General features: G+C 35.0%; 1 protein-coding gene and 1 long non-coding RNA gene across 2 annotated transcripts in view; one reads left to right on the forward strand and one right to left on the reverse strand.

The window, feature by feature from the left end:
- Positions 1 to 19,056, reverse strand: part of LOC118356708 — a 35,326-nt gene extending 16,270 nt beyond the window's left edge. The window contains exons 1-3 of the long non-coding RNA XR_004819908.1: positions 17,262 to 19,056; positions 13,376 to 13,457; positions 1,004 to 1,075 (exon numbers count right to left, since the gene is read on the reverse strand). This is a non-coding gene — a long non-coding RNA (uncharacterized LOC118356708). The remainder of the gene's footprint in view (positions 1 to 1,003; positions 1,076 to 13,375; positions 13,458 to 17,261) is intronic.
- SMARCA5 (SWI/SNF related, matrix associated, actin dependent regulator of chromatin, subfamily a, member 5) overlaps positions 1 to 20,077 on the forward strand; it is a 40,584-nt gene that overhangs the window by 4,184 nt on the left and 16,323 nt on the right. Inside the window, exons 2-10 of the mRNA XM_027598185.2 lie at positions 170 to 244; positions 5,826 to 5,992; positions 9,778 to 9,878; positions 11,580 to 11,680; positions 12,434 to 12,613; positions 13,720 to 13,875; positions 13,969 to 14,100; positions 15,472 to 15,540; positions 19,104 to 19,213. Coding sequence (XP_027453986.1) covers positions 170 to 244; positions 5,826 to 5,992; positions 9,778 to 9,878; positions 11,580 to 11,680; positions 12,434 to 12,613; positions 13,720 to 13,875; positions 13,969 to 14,100; positions 15,472 to 15,540; positions 19,104 to 19,213 — 1,091 coding nt within the window. The remainder of the gene's footprint in view (positions 1 to 169; positions 245 to 5,825; positions 5,993 to 9,777; positions 9,879 to 11,579; positions 11,681 to 12,433; positions 12,614 to 13,719; positions 13,876 to 13,968; positions 14,101 to 15,471; positions 15,541 to 19,103; positions 19,214 to 20,077) is intronic.

Here is a 20,077-nt window from a genome sequence, read left to right on the forward strand (position 1 = left end):
CATTTAATTTCATCAGGATACCCTGTCAGGTTAGATTATAGCCATTTAAGTACCTAGCAAGTTTGGGATAGAAATGCATTACTTAGAATGTGTTTTGAGCAGAAATTAGTTTAATAATGGTGTGTTAACTGTTTTTGAAGAACAATCCATGATTTTTCCCTCCTACCAGGAAGTATTTGATGATGCATCTCCTGGAAAGCAAAAAGAAATTCAAGAACCAGATCCTACCTATGAAGAAAAAATGGTATGCTCTAGTATATGAATAGAGTCTATAGTAACTTTTAATTAGGTGATCAAATGGACCAAAATTCTGCATTAAATTTTTATAACTGAGGCACAGATATCCATTTGAAATATGTGTAACATGGGATACTATAATTTTTGTTACTTGCCTATGTAAAGCAAATGTAGAAATATTACATGAACACACATAATAGTGTTAGGTAAATATATGGGATATGTTACTCCCCTTTATTTTAAGATTTAGTGTCAGGGAGTGAGGAGAGTAAAAGAGCAGAGTAGTAGTTATTCAAGGTGTATTCTGCATCTGTCATTCTATTCCACTGGGTACAAAGACAATAATATATGCTCCTTGCCCATAGCTTTTTTATAATATGGTGAGATCTTTACAAAAAGAGCACATGATGTTATTTTACTTGAATCCTCGAGGACCCACCTCACATTTCATACCTTAGAAAACTTTTTTAGCATGACTTAACCATAACCTACGAAGAGCTTTAAACTTAAATTGAGATTCAGTAATAATAATGGCTAATAGCAAATGCTTACTATGTACTAGGCCTTTTTCTGAATGCTTTATGTGGATTAAACTCATTTAATTGTACTGAAATCTTAAAAAGTTAAAATAACATGTTAAATAGTAATACCACTATGCAGTATAACTGTGCTCTCTAAAAGTAAAAACAGTGTCTTAATCTGTCTTCAACACCTAGATCAATGTCTGGTACGTAATATATTTTAACAAATATTTTTTGAAACTTACTTTCTCTTCAACCTTTCATCTTCTCTTCAAGATCAGTAAATATTTTTGAATCTCTTACATAGCTTCAAAATCCTAAAAATAAATGCATTTTTTGAACATGTGTATATGTATATGCATACATAATGTGCATGATAAACAGTAGTATGTAAAAATATAAATGACATTTTTATTTTTTATTTTAATTCCAGTATAATTAACATACAGTGTTATATTAGCTTCAGGTGTACAATATAGTTATTCACTAATTCTGTACATTACTTAGTGCTTATCACCTATTTCACCCCCCCCCACCACTAGTTCTCTATATTTAAGAGTCTGGTTTTTTCTCTTGTTTTGTTTCTTTTTTAAGTTTTTTTTTTTTTAAGATTTTATTTATTTATTTGACAGAGTGAGAGAGGGAACACAAGCAGGGGGAGTGGGAGAGGGAGAAACAGGCTTCCCGCCCAGCAGGGAGCCCGATGCAGGGCTCGATCCCAGGACCCTGGGATCATGACCTGAGCCGAAGGCAGATGCTTAACGACTGAACCACCCAGGCGCCCCTCTCTTGCTTTGTTTCTTAAATTCACATACGAGTGAAGTCATATGGTATTTGTCTTTCTCTGACTGATTTCTTTCTTTCTTTCTGTTTTTTTTTTTTTTTTAAGATATTATTTATTTGACAGACAGCAGGAACACAAGCAGGGGGAGTGGGAGAGGGAGAAGCAGGCTTCCCGGCTAGCAGGGAGCCCGATGTGGAGCTCGATCCCAGGACCCTGGAATCATGACCTGAGCTGAAGGCAGATGCTTAATGACTGAGCCACCCAGGCGCTCCTCTGACTGATTTATTTCACTTATCATTATACTTCTTAGGTCATCCATGTTGTAAATGGCAAGATTTCATTAAAGGACATCTAAGATTTCTATTACATTTTATATATGTGTATATCTCTAATTGTCCCATATCTTTTCTTTGCTGTCAAGCTTAAAGAAAAAGATATATTTGCCAACTCTACTTTTCCCATTCATTTCTTCAAACCCTTCATAATTTATGTTCTGTTGTTAACACTGTAGTAGTGAATCTAATTTCCAATTTATAGTTTAATTTTACTTTCATTCTTCATCTCACTTCTCTGATATTGTTGACCACTCAAAATTTTTACTTGCCTTGAGAGACACTTTTTTTCCCTAGATGGTATCCTGTTTACTTGACTATTCCTTTGTCCTCCTTCATCCTAAACAGTTCCTCTTGAACAGTTCGATCCTTATCATTGCTTTTCTTTTTCTTTCTTTCTTTTTTTTTTTTTAACATTTTATTTTTAAGTAATCTATACATCCAAGGTAGGGCTCAAATTCAACCCCAAGATCAAGAGTCACATGCTCCACTGGCTGAACCAGCCAAGCAACCCTATCATTGGTTTTCTTTAAACTGAATTCTTCTCAGTATTTATCTCTAGCCCAGATGCTTCCAGCCATTGTATTATTTTCATTTGTTTGTTGGACATTTAAGTCCCTTTGGTACTTCTTTCTTAGGAATACCCAAAATTGAATTTATTTTCTCTACCTCACATATCTGCTTAGTGTTATCTCAATCAGTGACAGTTCCACTTAATATATACCCAAGCTGTCCATGATGGTACTTCATAATTTTAATAGTCTTGCAAGTTTAACCTCAAAAATAGTTCCTCTTTTTTCCCCATTGCCCTATTCAGTATTCTTCTATTGCATGGGTTATTTTGTTGGCTTCTGTATTTGTTTCCCTTTTAATGATCTGGCCTCTTCCAAATCTCTTCATACATTTCTTCCAAGTTTTTCAGTTTCCTAGTTATTTCCTTTTTCACTAATCATGATCTTGATTACTTTTCTTTTTAAGCAAGTTCCCCATCATCTGCTAGTTTCTAACCATAGGTAAGTCTTGGTATCCGCTCTTCATTCTTGAACCGAGGTTGCTGAATACTACTTGAGAAAACTAAATAATAGTGCTGGTTGGTACCAGAATAAATTTATGGTTTTTACTCTCTTAGGCTTTCAGTATTTACTGCACAACAATCCATTTAGCTATTTAAAAACTTAACCACTCTGGATAAACTTTCTCTTCCATTTCTCCCACCCTTATTTTCAGGCTCTTCCACAAATAATTATAGGCCTTCAGTTTATTTCCTCTCTGTTTCCAAATATTTATGGCCTGTACCTGCCCTGTGTCATTTCCTTCTGTCTCAGAGAAAGAAACTGGTTTTAAGCTATTGATTTTAATCTTCCACTTGATTTTATAATTTATGTCCTTCAGGTTCCTAATCTTATTCTATTGTTTCTACTTTTTTTTTTTAAGATTTTATTTATTTATTTGACATAGAGAGAGACAGAGTGAGCACAAGCAGGGGGAGTGGCAGGCAGAGGCAGAGGGAGAAGCAGGCTCCCCACAGAGAAGGGGTGCCCGATGTGGGACTCGATCCCAGGACTCCGGGATCATGACTCGAGCCGAAGGCAGTCGCTTAACCAGCTGAGCCACCCAGGCACCCTATTGTTTCTACTTTCTAAGGATCTGTTAGTTTTCTCCCTTCTCTTTAAGATCTCAAATCATTTTTATTTTAATATTCTTATTCTCACGCAAGGTCTTTGCCTGTTTTTCCTTCAACCCTTGCCACAGTTCTACTGAAAGCTTATTTTGTAAATGTTGTTCTGAACTCCTTGGTTCTTTGCAACTAGTTTATAATCCCACTACCACTTGGATGAGTGAATGATGAGAATTTTGAAGTCATTGACTTTTGCCTAGAACTGTGGTGAAATTTATACTTAATTCCTTAAGGCAGTAGTTCAGAACTTGATTTGCTGATTTGTCTTGGATATTTTTGTTCTGATGGGTCATGAAGCACACTTTGAAAAATCGTTTTTTTTTTAAAGATGTTATTTATTCATTTGCGAGAGAGACAGAGAGAGAACACGCAGGGGGAGAGGGAGAGGGAGAAGCAGACTCCCTGCTGAGCAAGGAGCCCGATGGCGGGACTCGATCCCAGGACCCTGGGATCATGACCTGAGCTGAAGGCAGACGCTTAACCATCTGAGCCACCCAGGCGCCCCACTTTGAAAAATCTTAAAACATCTAGAGCCGTTAAAGGTTTTTGAAAATTAGAGATGTGTGATAAGATCTAAGAATGGGGGTGGGGTGCCCCCCTTCTCTGTTGAAACATCATGTCTTAGGATTTTCCTGGTCATCCCTGTTAAAATTTTAGTGCCCTTCCCAGTTCCTTTTACCCTGCTTTATTTTCTGAGCATTTATCACCTTCTGACAATCTCAAATAATCCCTTAGGTTTATTTATTTTTATTTTTTAAAGATTTTATTTATTAGAGAGTGCACATGGGGGGGGTCAGAGGGAGAAGCAGATCCCCCACTGAGCAGGGAGCCCAGTGCGGGACTCGATCCCGGGACCCCAGGATCATGACCTGAGCCACCCAGGCGCCCCCTTAGGTTTATTTTTGATATTGGACTATAATGGAAAAAAATGCCTTTTCTGGTAGATACACAAAAGTAGTTGTTGAATTGAACAGTTATTTAAGAAGATAATGTTTGTTGAAAACTTTTGAAAGAAGTGAAGAATACTTAGTGATTTTTGAATACTGCAGAATAGGTTTTACCTTAAAATGTCTAGCTCTGACCTATCTGAATTTCCAGAACCTATTTATTTTGATTCCAAATATAATAATTGAATAGACTTTTTCAGCCCCAACATCTTCTAGTTGCATGTTCTTGGCTTTTTTATTATATGCATTAAGAAATGAAATACTGCAAAATACACATAAGTATCTTAGTTCAGCACTTTAAAATAGTTCGTAATCTTCAAAAACAAAAAACAAGCTTGTCTTCTACAGGAAATTTATTATGGAGAAGCATGTTGATTTCAAGGATCTTAAGTTGTTTTGGTTCATACTCTTCCATTCTCTTAGTGCGATAAGTGGCAGAGGTTAGACGTGAAAGGAAGAAATAGTATTAACTGCATTGGGTTGATGAATATTTCATGAACTTAATAGATTTTTTTTTTAAAGATTTTATTATTTGAGAGAGAGAGAGAAAGCACGAGGGGGAGGGAGGGGTAGAAGCAGACTCCCTGCTGAGCAGGGAGCCTGATGTGGGGCTCAGTCCCAGGACCCTGAGATCATGACCTGAGCTGAAGGTAGACGCTTAACCGACTGAGCCACCCAGGTGCCCTCCCCCCCCTACTTTTTTTAAGTAAGCCCTGTGCTGGAACTCCACGACTCTTGAGATTGAGAGTTGTGCTCTACCAACTGAGCTATCCACGTGCCCCTTAATAAATGCTTTTTAACCTGATACCTTCAATTTGGTGCAATTGAACTGATGAATGACCAATGCGTTTTCCCCATTTTTGAATAAATTCACTTGTACTGAATAATGTCTTAATTTTTTTACATTTTATGGTCCACTATATTGATGTATAATTGACACAAGACAGTTTTAAGTTTAAATCAATGAGTTTTGGCAGAGTCATGCAGTCAGCCACCTTACATTCATGATGTAGAACAGTTCTATCATGCCCTGAAAAGTTTGCTCTTGTCTTTATCCCCTTGATGCTTCAGATCTGCTTTCTATAACTAGCTGTAATTTCATGTAAGTGGACTCATAGTGTGTAGTCTTTCTGTTGGCTTCTTTCATTTAGTATTGATGCTTTGCCCCTTTTTTTTTTGTAATGCTTTTAAAACTCATCTATGTTGCATGTCTCAGTAATTTGTTCCTTTTTATTGCTGAGTTCACTCTTTAGAGGCATGTTGAAACTTTGATTTCTGAAGTTGTATTAATCTTCTGATAAAATGTGTCTTAAAATTTATTTGCAGCAAACTGACCGAGCAAATAGATTTGAATATTTATTAAAGCAGACAGAGCTGTTTGCACATTTCATCCAGCCTGCTGCTCAGAAGACTCCAACCTCACCTTTGAAGATGAAACCAGGGCGACCGCGAATAAAAAAGGATGAGAAACAAAACCTGCTATCAGTTGGCGAGTGAGTAATAGTTTATATTTCATAGTTGAAACATTTATTTTTGATACTCTTCATTAGAAGCGTAAAGTCACTTCATTAAAAAAATTGTTTTAGGGCTGTTATTTATTTGGCGCCAGTTGGCTTGACAGGATGTAGCCATACATGTATAAATAAGAATAATGTGTAATGCCTTAGCTTTTATGGCATTATCCTGTTTATGGAATTGAGATGTTATCCATTCCTTGGAGAGGAAACAAATGCAGAGGTTAAGCAGCCTACTTAACATCCCACAGAAGTAATTCGAATAATCCAAGCTTGACTTTAGGTCTGATTTGGGGTATGCTGTAGGCATAAAACACATAACATGCATCGGGGGATTTCTTTTATCTGAAGTCTGTGCTTGTAAATGGAATGTTGTGATGATTTATGCCATAGGGGTTTGTTTAAAATTTTTAGTACTTAGTTGTCCTACAAATTGAAGTGTCAAGATGTATGCTGCCCTTACGTGGTTGTTTAAAACGTGTAAAATAACTTACATATTCAGTTTATAAATACTTTCTTGGAATTTTTGTACTGCTTGAGTAATTAAGGTGTTTAATTGGTTATAACTAATAGATTTGGTATTAATAGCTTTAGGGTAATCTTAGTTCCCTGGAATGACCATGTAATTCCCAAAGTGAAAAATGAAAAATAATCAGTAATTAAATCCATTAGGTTATCTAAAAGAGGAAATTACAAACTGCTCTCAGCAATGTTAAATTTACTATACAGTTTATAGAAACATGAAGCATGAGCTGTACCTTGAAGGGATTTTCATCAGAAAGCATAAGCATACCTTAATCTTTTTTTTTTTTTTTTAAGATTTTATTTGTCAGAGAGAACACAAGCAGGGGGAGTGGCAGGCAGAGAGAGAAGCAGACTCCCCGCTGAGCAAGGAGCCCCATGTGGACTTGATTCCACAACCCTGAGATCATGACCTGAGCCGAAGGCAGGTGCTTAACCTACTGAGCCACTCAGGTGTCCCATAATACCTTAGTCTTAAATGGGGTATTCCATTCATCTACTATATCTTACACCTTATCCATTGTGTGTAACCAGAGTGCTTTTGTTTTAATACTTAGGAAACTTCCTAAGAGAGACACTTGCACTTCAGATGTATTTAAATTGTTCAGACTTGAGAAGTTTGCAGCTATTTAATTATTTTTATTTATTTTTATTTTTTTAAAAGATTTTGTGTATTTATTTGACACAGTGAAAGAGGAACACAAGCAGGGGGAGTGGGAGAGGGAGAAGCAGGCTTCCTGCTGAGCAGGGAGCCCGACACAGGGCTCGATCCCAGGGACCCTGGGATCATGACCTGAGCCGAAGGCAGACACTTAACAACTGAGCCCCCCAGGCGCTCCTGTTTTTATTTTTTATTTAAAAAATTTTTAAATTTTTTGAGAGAGAGTGGAACCGGGGGTGGGGGGTCAGAGGGAGGGAGAGAGAGAATCTCAAGCAGGCGCCATGCCCAGTGCAGAGCCGGATGTGGGGCTCAATCTCAGGACCCCGAGATCATGACGTGAGCCAAAATCGAGAGTCGCCTAAGCCACCCAGGCACCCCTTGCAGCTATTTAAATAGCATCAGGTCTTCTGCTCTGGAAATGCCAAGCACTATAATGGATATTTTTATGATATAGGTAGTTAGTAGGAATTCATGAAAATAAACACTTTTATTAAGATTATATAAGGTAAAGATATTTTGTAGTAAATATAAATTGTTCAGCTTGGTCTTACTGGTGTTATTGAGGAAAAGGAGTCTTGGTTAACAGATTTTTTCCTTTATCCTTCAAGCCATCTTAAGTGGAAAGTTAGCTTATGGAAAGTAATTAGGGTGATGGTACTATGCTTAAGTATAAGGACATATATGTTTTTTTCTTCCTTCCATCATTTACAGTTATATTCAGTGAACCCTCACTTTGAAGTAATAAGCACATTCCAGCCTTTATATTCAGTTTTATAACCATAATAATGAACCATCTTGATAATAGACTGTGAGATTTTATTTAAAAAAAAGTTAAAGTTCTTTCCTAGTTTGTGGAGAATAAATGAGAATTGAAGGTACATCTTTATACTAAGTTTCATGTGGTTAGAATGCAGAGAAGTATGAGAAATAACATACTAAGACATTCTAATTTGAAGCATATAAAACAAGCAAGAATATTCTTGCATATATTTACTGCTTTGGTCTGAGTTTGTGAGGAATGCTTCTTTGAGAATACTGATTATCCTCTTCCAGCAAGCATGTAGATTTGGTAGAAATCAAGCTATAAATTAGATTTACTATTTTCTAATTTAAATGAAAATATTTGTTGAAAGTATGAAGGTACAAAATTGGAAGCTTCAGAATTGGAGAGTAAGTACTTTTTACTAACCTGAGTCCTTTAGAGATTAAGAAATTTGGCAATATTAAAACTGCAGAAAATGAGGTTTTAAGGGGATGTATCCCAGCTCTCTTGGGAAGTGGAATCTAAGCATTTCTAAAAAGCTTTGAGTGATTCTGATAAATCTCTGGCTAAGAGTCATTGCTTAAGCACTAAGTCTTTATTCTGCGTATTCTGCAGCTTTTGGTGAAAGTTGTAGTTTTGACTTATTTTAAAACATATTCTTAATAGAAGCATGGTTGACACACAATGTTACATTAGTTTCAGGTGTACAACATAGTGATTCCACAGCTCTATACATTATACTATATGCTTTCCACAGTGAAAGTTTTTTTGTTTTTTGTTTTTAATTTTTGAGTATAGTTGACATACAATGTTACATTAATTTTAGATGTACAACTTAGTGTGATTTTACAAGTTTATACAGTATGCTTTGTTCATCTCAAGTATAGCTGCCAGCTGTTCTGTTACATTGCTGTTACAATATTATTGATTGTATTCCTGTGCTCTGCTTTTTATTGCTGTGATTTACTTATTCCATAACTAGAGGCTTGTATCTTCCTCTCACATTATTCACCCATTTGCCCAGGGCCCCACCCTTCTCCCCTCTGGTAGCCATCAGTTCTCTGTGTTTATAGTTTTGATTTTGCCTTTTTTTTTTTTTTTTTTTTTTTTAGATTTCATATATGAGTGAAGTCATATATTTGTCGTGCTCAGTCTGACTTACTTCACTTAGCATAATACCCTTTATGTCCACCCGGGTTGTCTCCAATGGCACAATCTCATCCTTTTGAAAGTTGTAGTTCTTAAGGGTTGCCTAGGTGGTGCAGTGCGTTGAGTGTCCCATTCTTGGCTTTCACCTCAGATTCTTGGGTTTCAGCTCAGGTCGTGAGCTCAGGTTGTGATCTCAGGGTTTTTAGATTGAGCCCTGCTTTGGACTCTGAGCTCAGCGTGGAGTCTGCTTAAATTTTTTTTCCCTCTCCCTTTGCCCCTACCCTCTGTGTTCGTTCTCTCTCAAAAAAAAGGTCATAGTTTTAAAAATGTGATTTCTGGAGCTATTTTCTAGCAAAAATAAAAAGGTAACTTTAAGTTAGAGATTATGAGATTTTTCTGACTGTAGTTCCTTGGAATGAGATTATTCCATTACCTCAGGTGTTACTCTGTTTTAACAATTGTATGTATATCTTAGAAAGCCATGTAAAACATTTCAGGTCTAAGTTTACTAATAATTCATACTCTTCCACTTTTCTAGCCTTAATTTAAATGCCTATTAAAAATTATTGTGGAATCTTGGTCAGCCACTTGACTATTATGTTCACATAGTAGCTGCTGGCAGTTAAAGCTTAAAGTGTTAATCACTTGATTTTATCTTGAACTTGACAGCTACCGACATCGTAGAACAGAGCAAGAGGAAGATGAAGAACTATTAACAGAAAGCTCTAAAGCAACCAATGTTTGCACTCGATTTGAAGATTCTCCATCATGTATGTTATATACATTATATTTAAAACTTTGGTTTTTAAAAAAAAAATCCCCTTTTGAGACATCTTTTGGTTAAAGTTTTGGATTTGTCTTGGCTGTAATTTATAAAGGGAATTTTTAGTAATCTTTTGAAATTGTGAAATCAGATTTCTTTTTTGATGGAAATGGTATTAATATATTAATATCAGTATGATAATGGTGCTGTATTTCAAAGGGGCATAAAATGCCATTGTGTTTATTGTTGCCTGAATGTATATGTAAAACTAGGAATGGTTTTCCCTTATATTTGCCCCAGATAAGAAAACTTCATATGTAAAAAAAAGCACTTCATGAAGACTTTTGTTAACTGATGTCGGGATTTTATATTAGTTTGTTTTAAATTTTTTTTCTGAAACATTTGTTATTAATGGTTTCCCAAAAGAAAACCTGGTTAACCAGGTTTTTAAGTTTTACTTCTATATAATCTTGATAGTCTGGTGGCACATTTGTCTTTACTGCAGCCTAGCATTTTTTCTGATCTTCCTCTTTCTTCCTTGATAATTGGTTTGTATGATTGTAGTGGTTGTGAACAGCAACAAAAATTTAGAAAGGTCAATATATAGGATATATTTGGACTTGTTATTTAATTAACTGTAACTTTAACTCCTAACAAGTTGAACTTCAGGCAAGATGGTATCTGGTTAGAAATTCAGTAATCTGTTTAAAGTATGTATCTTCAGATGTTTTTTGGTTATGGAGTACCTAGTTTCCATTTCCTTCATGAAGTTAGAGACTAGAGCCAGATATATGGTACAAAGGGGGAAGGAAATTTGAATTACTTGGATTATCTCTTTCTTACATTCCTACATTGTAACTAGTTTTCCCAGTATTGGTTAGTTTTTCGTTTTAAAGCAGTGTTTTTTGAAAGGTGATGGGGTACAGATGTGCATGTTAAAAACATCTGGTGATTGTGATGGATATACTTAGTAATTATTCTGGGGTGGGAAATGTGTAGTAAACCCCAAAAGAAATACTGTCTCTCTTAACAGGACCCTGTTGAAAAGTAACTTAGAAAAGGTAAAGGGAAAACAATCTCTATCCTGTCTTATTTTCCCTTTGTTAGGAGGAAGACTAAATCCCCAGAGAGTGTCTGTTTGGGTTATCATGGAAGGTGGAACTACTTGATTTAAAAACACTTGTGGGGCGCCTGGGTGGCTCAGTCTGTTAAGCGTTTGCCTTTGGCTCAGGTCATGATCCCAGGGCCCGGGGATCAAGCTCCACATCGGGCTCCTCCCTGCTCAGTGGGGAGTCTGCTTCTCCCTTTCCCTCTGCCATGCTTGTGCTCTCACTGTCTCTCTCAAATAAGTAAATAAATTAAAATCTTAAAAAGAAACTTTTGTGATAACATTTAAAAAGGATATAAAGGGGTGAGAGTCTCTAGGACCAGTATATAGGTCACATAGGAACTGAGTGATTGGGGTAGGCACTCTGATGCTTTACAATCATGGTTTGGTTTTGTTTTGTTTCACCTGGTTATTGTCTCTGTCCATTCACTCCTTCTCTGCTTCAGATCACAGCAGCTACTTCTAATGACTTAGAAATTGAAAACAGAAAAGTCAGAGTAAACCTATGGAGGTCCAAGTTAAGACTCTGAGTATCAAATGAAGAAGGAGACAGCCTTTCTGTATTTAAAATGTGCATCATGTTTTTTCTTTTATTCTTAGATGTAAAGTGGGGTAAACTGAGAGATTATCAGGTCCGAGGATTAAATTGGCTCATTTCTTTGTATGAGAATGGCATCAATGGTATCCTTGCAGATGAAATGGTATGTATTTGGTAGTTTTTTAGAAGGCCATATTTTGTAATTTAAAGTATTTTGTATCATGAAATTTATAAAAGTTAAGATAGTGTAACATAATTTTTGTTGATTACAATCCAGAAGTGTTAACAAACTAATCCTCTGTCAAACTTGGTTTAGTTGCATAAGCAGAATCTATACTTAAGTTGTGAGGAATTATTATTTATAAAAGTATAATAAATTTAAAAGTAATACATTTTGAGAGACGTACTTTTGGTAGACTCTTGTAATAATACTGTTTTGGCCATTTCCCTTCACTTTTATACAACACAAATGGGGTTAATTGATTTTTCATCAGTGATTATTTTCTCAAGGGTGGCAGCTTGTACAGTTCTATTTCAAAACATTTATTTCTTGTTTACTACTTAATAGATATGTAGTGAATGTTTCAAATTTCCATAGAGCTATAGTGCTAAAACCGTAATTGCTTGAAGAAAGTACGGAGTCAAAAGAAATGGGTCTTAATTGTAGCCCTGCTGTGCATGACTTTGGGAAAGTCACTTAAACTTCTGGGCCTTATGGATATGGTTAGTAGAACCTCTTTATAGACTTGTGAAGATTAAAAAACACAGCTAAACTTGAAACATACCAAGTTCTTGCCATTTGTTAGCTATCATAAACACACATAGGTTTTCTTTTAAATGTTTTTATGTGTCAGGAAATATAAATATGGGTGTCTATTTTGTTTTGATTATCATTGCTTTGTGGTTATTCCTTCAGGGCCTGGGAAAGACTCTTCAAACAATTTCTCTTCTTGGGTACATGAAACACTATAGAAACATTCCTGGTCCTCATATGGTTTTGGTTCCTAAGTCTACATTACACAACTGGATGAGTGAATTCAAGAGATGGGTACCAACACTTAGATCTGTTTGTTTGATAGGAGATAAAGAACAAAGAGTAAGCTTTTTGTGTTTCGTTACATTTTTGATATTAAAAGAATTTGAATTTAGGTTTGGGGGGCATAACTAGAGGAGGGATAAAAGAGGAGGAGTCCAGTAATAAACCTGGTCTTCACAAATATTAGTAATTTATAAATGTAATACTATCTTTAGTGGTGAAGAATCCTACTGGAGAAAGGAGTTGTAGACTGTAGGATGCTATACAAGTATAGTTTGTTTCTTTTACTTTGGAATTGGTTGTATAAAATCAAAGGCTGTGTTCTCATTCTAGAAGAAACATTTTTGTTTTTTTTTAAAAGAAGTTCTGAGTGTGTGAATTGGTTGGAAATTTGAGGAGCCAGATTTTTTTAGATTGATGTACATAATGCTAATTAATAGTCATCGCAATTTTTAAAGATGGACTGGGTCAATTAACAGTATTTTGGTGAGTTGGTATGGTATTTATTGAAATAAGTTAAAATGTTGGTCACTTGACTTTTTTTGGAAGGAACTAATGATACTATTGAAAATATAAAGTTCAGATTTTAAAGTGTAGTATATCGAAGAATAATGTACGTAATTTTGTTTTCTCTTCATTCAGCTATCATTTCTTTTCTCCTTTTGTAGATCGTTTTGTGTATTTTAAGTTACCAAGTTGCTTTTTATGTTTTGGAGCCCAAGTTAAACCACTTTTTGCTTTAGTTTCTTTACTTGTAAAATGAGACTAATAATAACAAAGTTTTATTAGATCTGTAAACATGAAAGGAATGAAAATGCTTACTGCAAACCGTCCTTGAGTCTTCACTCAATGGCAGAAGCCACCTTCTCCTCTTTCTAAACCCGTTTCCTGAGAATTTCAGCAGCTGGTGGAAATGAAGAGAAGACATTTAAGAGTTAGTTTATTGAATTTTGCACTCATCAGTTTTGTCCGTTATTTTTTATTAAATGGCTTTGACACTTAGAAATGATTAATGAAGTTAGTTTGAGCTGGTTCTAGTTGCTTACATACTATCCCTTTTTAATATTTTTCACCCTCTTTTATGTATTAGATTACTTGTCATCAGTACATTTAATGTGTAGTTCATTTCTGCGTGATACAATTTTTTTCTCTTGCTACCTACACAGGCTGCTTTTGTCAGAGATGTTTTATTACCAGGAGAATGGGATGTATGTGTAACATCTTATGAAATGCTTATAAAAGAGAAGTCTGTTTTCAAAAAATTTAATTGGAGGTACTTAGTTATAGATGAAGCTCACAGGATCAAAAATGAAAAATCCAAGGTAATTTGGTATTTGGAAGTGAAAATCATTGTGCCGTCATTTAGAATTTGATCAGTATGTAGAATATTCTAATGATGAATTTGGTTCTTTTAGTTGTCAGAAATAGTGAGGGAATTCAAGACCACAAATCGACTATTACTGACTGGAACACCTCTTCAAAACAACTTGCATGAGCTCTGGTCACTTCTTAATTTTTTGTTGCCAGATGTCTTTAATTCAGCAGATGTAAGTATGTCTTCTTGTTTTCTGGATGGAATATTAATGTTTTTGTTTAATGCTATACATTTTTGTAATAAAATTGGCCTTTCAGCCACTGTTTAAGATAATTGTTAATTTTTTACTTTTATGTAGTCTGGTGTAACCTACCAAGTTTTTTATGCATCCCGAGAGTTTATTTTTATGCCTTTTGATTTCATTATCATTCTGTAAATCAGTTGTTTTCTCTCTCTGTAATGTCATGGATTCACATACCAAATAGTCACGTTGGGCCTGCATTTCAGCGGCTGTACGTGGACTCAGGTTATTTCCCAAATGAATTTGTGAACTTCATATAGCCTGTGTTTCCCCAGGATGGTCTTCAAATTTGGTAAAATCTGTCTAGCCATCTTTTTTTATGGTCTAACAAACATAGAACCTAATCTTTACCTTTTAATAGATTATTTGCACTGATAAAAATGGCTAAGTAGTTATTCAAACTGTTGGTTGTACCTAAGAACGTAATATGTATATTAAGAGTCTGCTATTGATAATTACCATTTTTTTTGCTGAACCAGAGTTCATTTTTGAACTTTGTTTCCCACGTGAAGAGAGAGAGAGAAAGAGCCTGTGCTTGTGTGTGGCTTTTTGAAGAGCTCAGTAAGTTCCAAAAGGGTTAATTTTGGGTTGTTATGTTAAGGATCACTAAAAGAATAGAGAAAATTGTGTTCTTGGAAGGCATTTAATCAGTCTCAGGAAAATAGTTCAGTTCTGCTTTTGTGTATTTTGACGTTTTTGTTTTAGAGATTTCTTTTTCTTACTGCATTGACACTTTAATTTGTTTAGTAATCTGTGAAAGCTTTGTTGTAGTTAACATAATTAATCCTACAATTATGTTTACTAACAAAGCACAAATACATACTAGATGTGCCAAAGAGGTAAGAATATGGAAGTTATCCTTGTTCAGATCCTACCCAAATACTAATGAAATGCTGGTAATTTAGTAAGTTTAAATTAAAATTGACACTGCTCTGGAAACTTTGAGTAATCTGAGTAGCCTTGGAGAACAAACCAAAGTGATTTTAATTTTTCAGCTTTTCTAAAGGAAAATATTTTTCAAGAATGTTCTCTAATTCTATAGAACTTCCTTTCCAACTATTCTTTTTCATTGTGAAACTTGTCATCTTGATGTTTTTAATCTGATTTCTCAAGGTAGTTCTAAAATGAACTGTTAACAATGACGCATGAAAAATATGGGATTGAACCAAATGATTTTTGCAGTTCACAGCTCAAATACTAAACTAATTCTAGAATTCATTGTTACATCTAGCATAAAAAGGATATTTATGGATAATGCCTGTGGTTAATATTTCTGATATTTATTTTTTGTTTTTTAACTAGGATTTTGATTCATGGTTTGATACAAACAATTGCCTTGGGGATCAAAAGCTAGTTGAGAGGCTTCATATGGTAAGTGTTTTGGAATAAGGTTAAAGCATATTTCTAATGGGAAAAATGAAAGAGGTTTAAAATAGTGGATTATTTTTCTGATAACAAAAAAAACATGTTGACTAGAATTAGATCTGTTTGAATCCTGTCACTTAACTGTTTAATCTCACACTGGGGGCTGGGGGGGTGTGAAGTGTGCATTTAGTGTTAGAACCTAAAATGAAATCCTAACTTAATGAGTGGAAAAAGTAATCCAAATCTAAGAGATTTGATTCTCAAAGGCTAAAGGGGTCCATCTTTTGTTCTTAAATCCTGCAACTGTATAAGCAACTGCTAATAGTGCATTGTGAGCAGAGTTGTGAGTTTTTGCTGTGATAATAGCTTTTTTACTTTTTAATAAGATTCACAAGTGAAAGTTGGTTGGTAGATAAATTTCTCAAACAGAACCCAGAATATGATAGCCTGACTAGCAGAATAAAACCAGACCTTGTAAGCATAGCATATAAGGCTTTTCATGACCTAATGCAACGGTTCTCGACTTGTATTGACATTTTGGTCTAGATAATTCTGAGGGGCACAGGGAAGGTGGTTTTCTTGTTTAACAGCATTCTTGGCACCTCTACCCTCTACATGCCAGCAATATGTCCCCATTTGTGACAACCAAACATGTTGCTGGGCATTGCAAGTGTCCACTGGACGGGGGGCGGGGGTCAGTCTCCTCCCTAAACCCCATGATTTAACTTTTCTGACATTCTCTAACTTCTGTTTCACTTCTTATATCACTTTAATTTGTTAGAATTTCTGACCCCATTATCAATTTTCTGTAAACATTGTACTAATTTCAGTCTTTTTGTCTTTGCTGATCCTTTCTGCCACATCTGGTATCCCCTTTCCTGCACTTCACTGATACCTAGTCCAGCACTCAGTGGTAATGTCACCTTTTCCACTGAATATCCGGATGAAGCCAGCGTAGAAGCTTCTTTGTATCCCATCTTTAAAAATCAAGGCATTTTAGATAGGACTTTGCACTGAATGTTGAAATGTTTAATTTACAAATTTTTTCCTGCTGCATTGTAAACACAAAGGCAGGAAAACATGTCTTACGTTTGTATCTGTAGCACAATGCCTGGTTTATAGTGGGTATTTGAATAGGGGAAAAATTAAGTCTGTGAATGTTTAAAGACTTGTTTCTATATAAGTTAATTATAACGTACTTTAAAATTCTCATGTACTGAAATTTTATTATGTTAGATTTTTGAAGGTGATAATATCTTAGACATCTTTGTTTTAAATTAGATGGCGTTTAAGCACGTAAGCATTCAATTTAGATTTAGAGTATGGAGTGTATATATAGACTTTGCTTTAATAGGTACACATGTATGTAAAACAATCTACATAACAGAATCAGCCACTTTTGGCATTACTGTTTATTTTGTTCAGACAGTAGTGTGAAAATGCTTATCAAATCGGGAAGAGGTCTGGTAGCTACCTTTCTCTACTGTCTTAAAATTCCTACCTTAGCTCCTGTGGTCTCGTGATGAAAGAGGATATTCAGAATCAGCATAGGTATACTTAGGAATGAGGTCATTTTTACTTAATGAATCAGTTATCTATTAATGCAGAATACTCCCCTCTCCTACCAAAAAACCCTTAATAGTATCTATTTTAGTAATCCTAGAACTTATGGGTTGGCTGAGTGTTTTCTTTGCTGGTTTTACCTGGATTTAAACAGCTGCGTTTACCTGGACAATTCTGAGGAGGGCCAGTGGGGCTGTGAAGGTCTTTAGTAACATCTGGCAGTGGATGCTGGCTGTCAGCTAAGATTATCTATACAAGTTTCCTTACATGATGACGTTAGAGAAGTGTTGCTGATTATTTTTCTCACCAGTTTTTAATTTCTTTGTGATCATATTTTTACAAGCTAGTGTAAATAGAACATAGGAAGATACAAATAAAGAATCTTTAGTTTTGTAGATACTCTAAAATTTTATGAGAATGAGCTACATACAACATGGATAGGTTTTACAAACATGTTGAATAAAAGAAACGAGATAAAAGGTATATATTGTATAATTCTATGTAAAGTTAAAAATAACAGGCGAAACTAATCTATGATGTTAAAATTTAAGGGGGATAGTGACTGGGAAGGTTGCAAGAAGGGTTTCTGCAGTCTTCTATTTTTATCTAGGTGATAGTTGATTACATGGGTATGTTTACTTGATTGAAATTTATTGAACTGTGTAGTCATGATTTGTATACTCTCTATGTTCTGTGTCCATAAGAAAAGGGTAGTAAAATTTTTATTAAGTTTTTATTTTAATTTCAATATAGTTACCATACAGTGTTCTGTCCGTTTCAGGTGTACAATGCAGTGATTCAGCAATTCAATACATCACCCTGTGCTCATCACAAGTGTACTGCTTAATCCCCATCTCCTATTTCATCTATCCCCCCCACCCACCAAAAGGGTAGTAAATGTAAAAACTAACCATAAAAACATTTTAATGTGGACATAGCTTTAAGTACTGTTGGACAATCTACATAAAAATACAGTAATACCCCCCAGCCCCCTGGCCCTTTGTCTGCAGGTGATACATTCCAAGATTCCCAGTGGGTTCCTGAAACCACGGATAATACTGAACTCTGTATACACTGTTTTTTCTTATACATACATATCTATGATAGTTTAATTTATAAATTAGGCGAGGTGAGAGATTAACAGCAATAATTACAAAATAGAATGATTATAATATTCTATAAGTTATATAAATATGGTCTCTCAAAATACCTTATTGTACTGTACTCCCCTTTCTTGTGATGATGTGTGAGATGATAAAATACCTACATGATGAAATTAAGTGAGGTGAGTGATGTAGGCATTGTGATGTAGTGTTAGTCTACTACTGACCTTATGATATGTTAGGAGGAGGATCATCTGCTTCTGGACTGTGGTTGATGCAGGTAACTTAATCCATAGATAAGAGAACATGGTAACTAGTTTTAAACCTCAAAGACAGTGAATGTTGAAAGCATCAAAACTTAACTGTTTTGGGGGTGCCTGGGTGGCTCAGTCGTTAAGCATCTGCCTTTGGCTCAGGTCATGATCCCAGTGTCCTGGAATCGAGCCCCTCATCGGGCTCCCTGCTCAGCAGGAAGCCTGCTTCTCTCTCTCCCACTCCCCCTGCTTGTGTTCCCTCTCTCGCTGTGTCTCTGTCAAAAAAAATAAATAAAATCTTTAAAAAAAAAAAAATTTAGTTTTTAGTGTCTTATGACAATATAGCAAGTGTATATTCATTATATGTATTGAATAAGTAATGATATTGTATTACCCTTCAGGAACTCAGTAATAAATTATATTTGGAAGGGAGAAATTCTCAAACATAAATTTCCATGTGTTTAATAAACAATTTTGAGATCCTGAAATAATATAGATCATTTGTTTCTTTTTTTTACTTTTTAAAATTTTATTGTTAATCATACATTACATCGTTAGTTTTTGCTTTTTTAAAATTTTATTGTTATGTTAATCACCATACATTACATCATTATTGTTTGATAATTTCTGTTTCTTTTTGATCTTTAAGGTTTTGCGTCCATTCCTCCTTCGTCGAATTAAAGCTGATGTTGAAAAGAGTTTGCCTCCGAAGAAGGAAGTTAAAATCTATGTGGGTCTCAGCAAAATGCAAAGGGAATGGTATGTGTTCTTAGACGTTTTAAAATCACTATTGATTCTTCACTAACTTTCATTTGTATTTTGTTTTCCTAATTGTGTCTGCAAGGAATTGCTGTTTGCTCTGTTGAACTCAACCTGGAGTTTTGAGATCATGTAATTTAGGACTTGCTAATCAAATTTATAATACACAATCTTAAAACTTTTAGCTTATAATCAGGATGGGAAGTTTATGAATCCAAGGATTAAAGTTGGCATTAATTAAACAGGGATATATATATATATAAACCCCTCTACTTGGGTTTTTTAAAAAGAAACTGGTGGCACAGATGCAGACAGATGGTTACCTTGGTGGTTCATAAATACTGGATTGTGGATTAGGGCTGATCTGATGAAGTTGGAGATTGTAGAGATAAGAGAAAATTTAGGTGCTTTCTTTTAGTCCATAAAGCTATTACAAATATTTAATTTAAAAGACTCCATTCTGAGCGGATGTTTTATTTTAGGCGGGATTCCCTTTGTGAATTTATGGTGGTAATATAAGGTAGTTATTTTTCAACACCTCTCTAGGGCATAATAAAAATGTTGAAAACCTCATAAGTTTCTTTTCTTTCTTTCTTTTTTTTTTTTTTTTTAGGTTTTATGGGTGTATGAAATCCAAAAGGCTAGAAACCACTAAGAATTAAATTTTTTTACAGATAGAAAGGTCATCATGAATCAACAATGTGAAATGGCCGTAGAAAAGATTGTTACCTTAGCATATATTAACATAAGTGTAGTGTTCAAAGGAGAGAAATAGCCATACTTACTCTTTACTGGTTACACTACATTTCAAGTGTATTTAATTCCATACTTGATAAGTATTTGCAAGGGGCTGGAGTTGTTGGT

The sequence above is a fragment of the Zalophus californianus genome, chromosome 2 (genome assembly GCF_009762305.2).
Source record: "Zalophus californianus isolate mZalCal1 chromosome 2, mZalCal1.pri.v2, whole genome shotgun sequence".
Lineage (NCBI taxonomy): Eukaryota > Metazoa > Chordata > Mammalia > Carnivora > Otariidae > Zalophus > Zalophus californianus.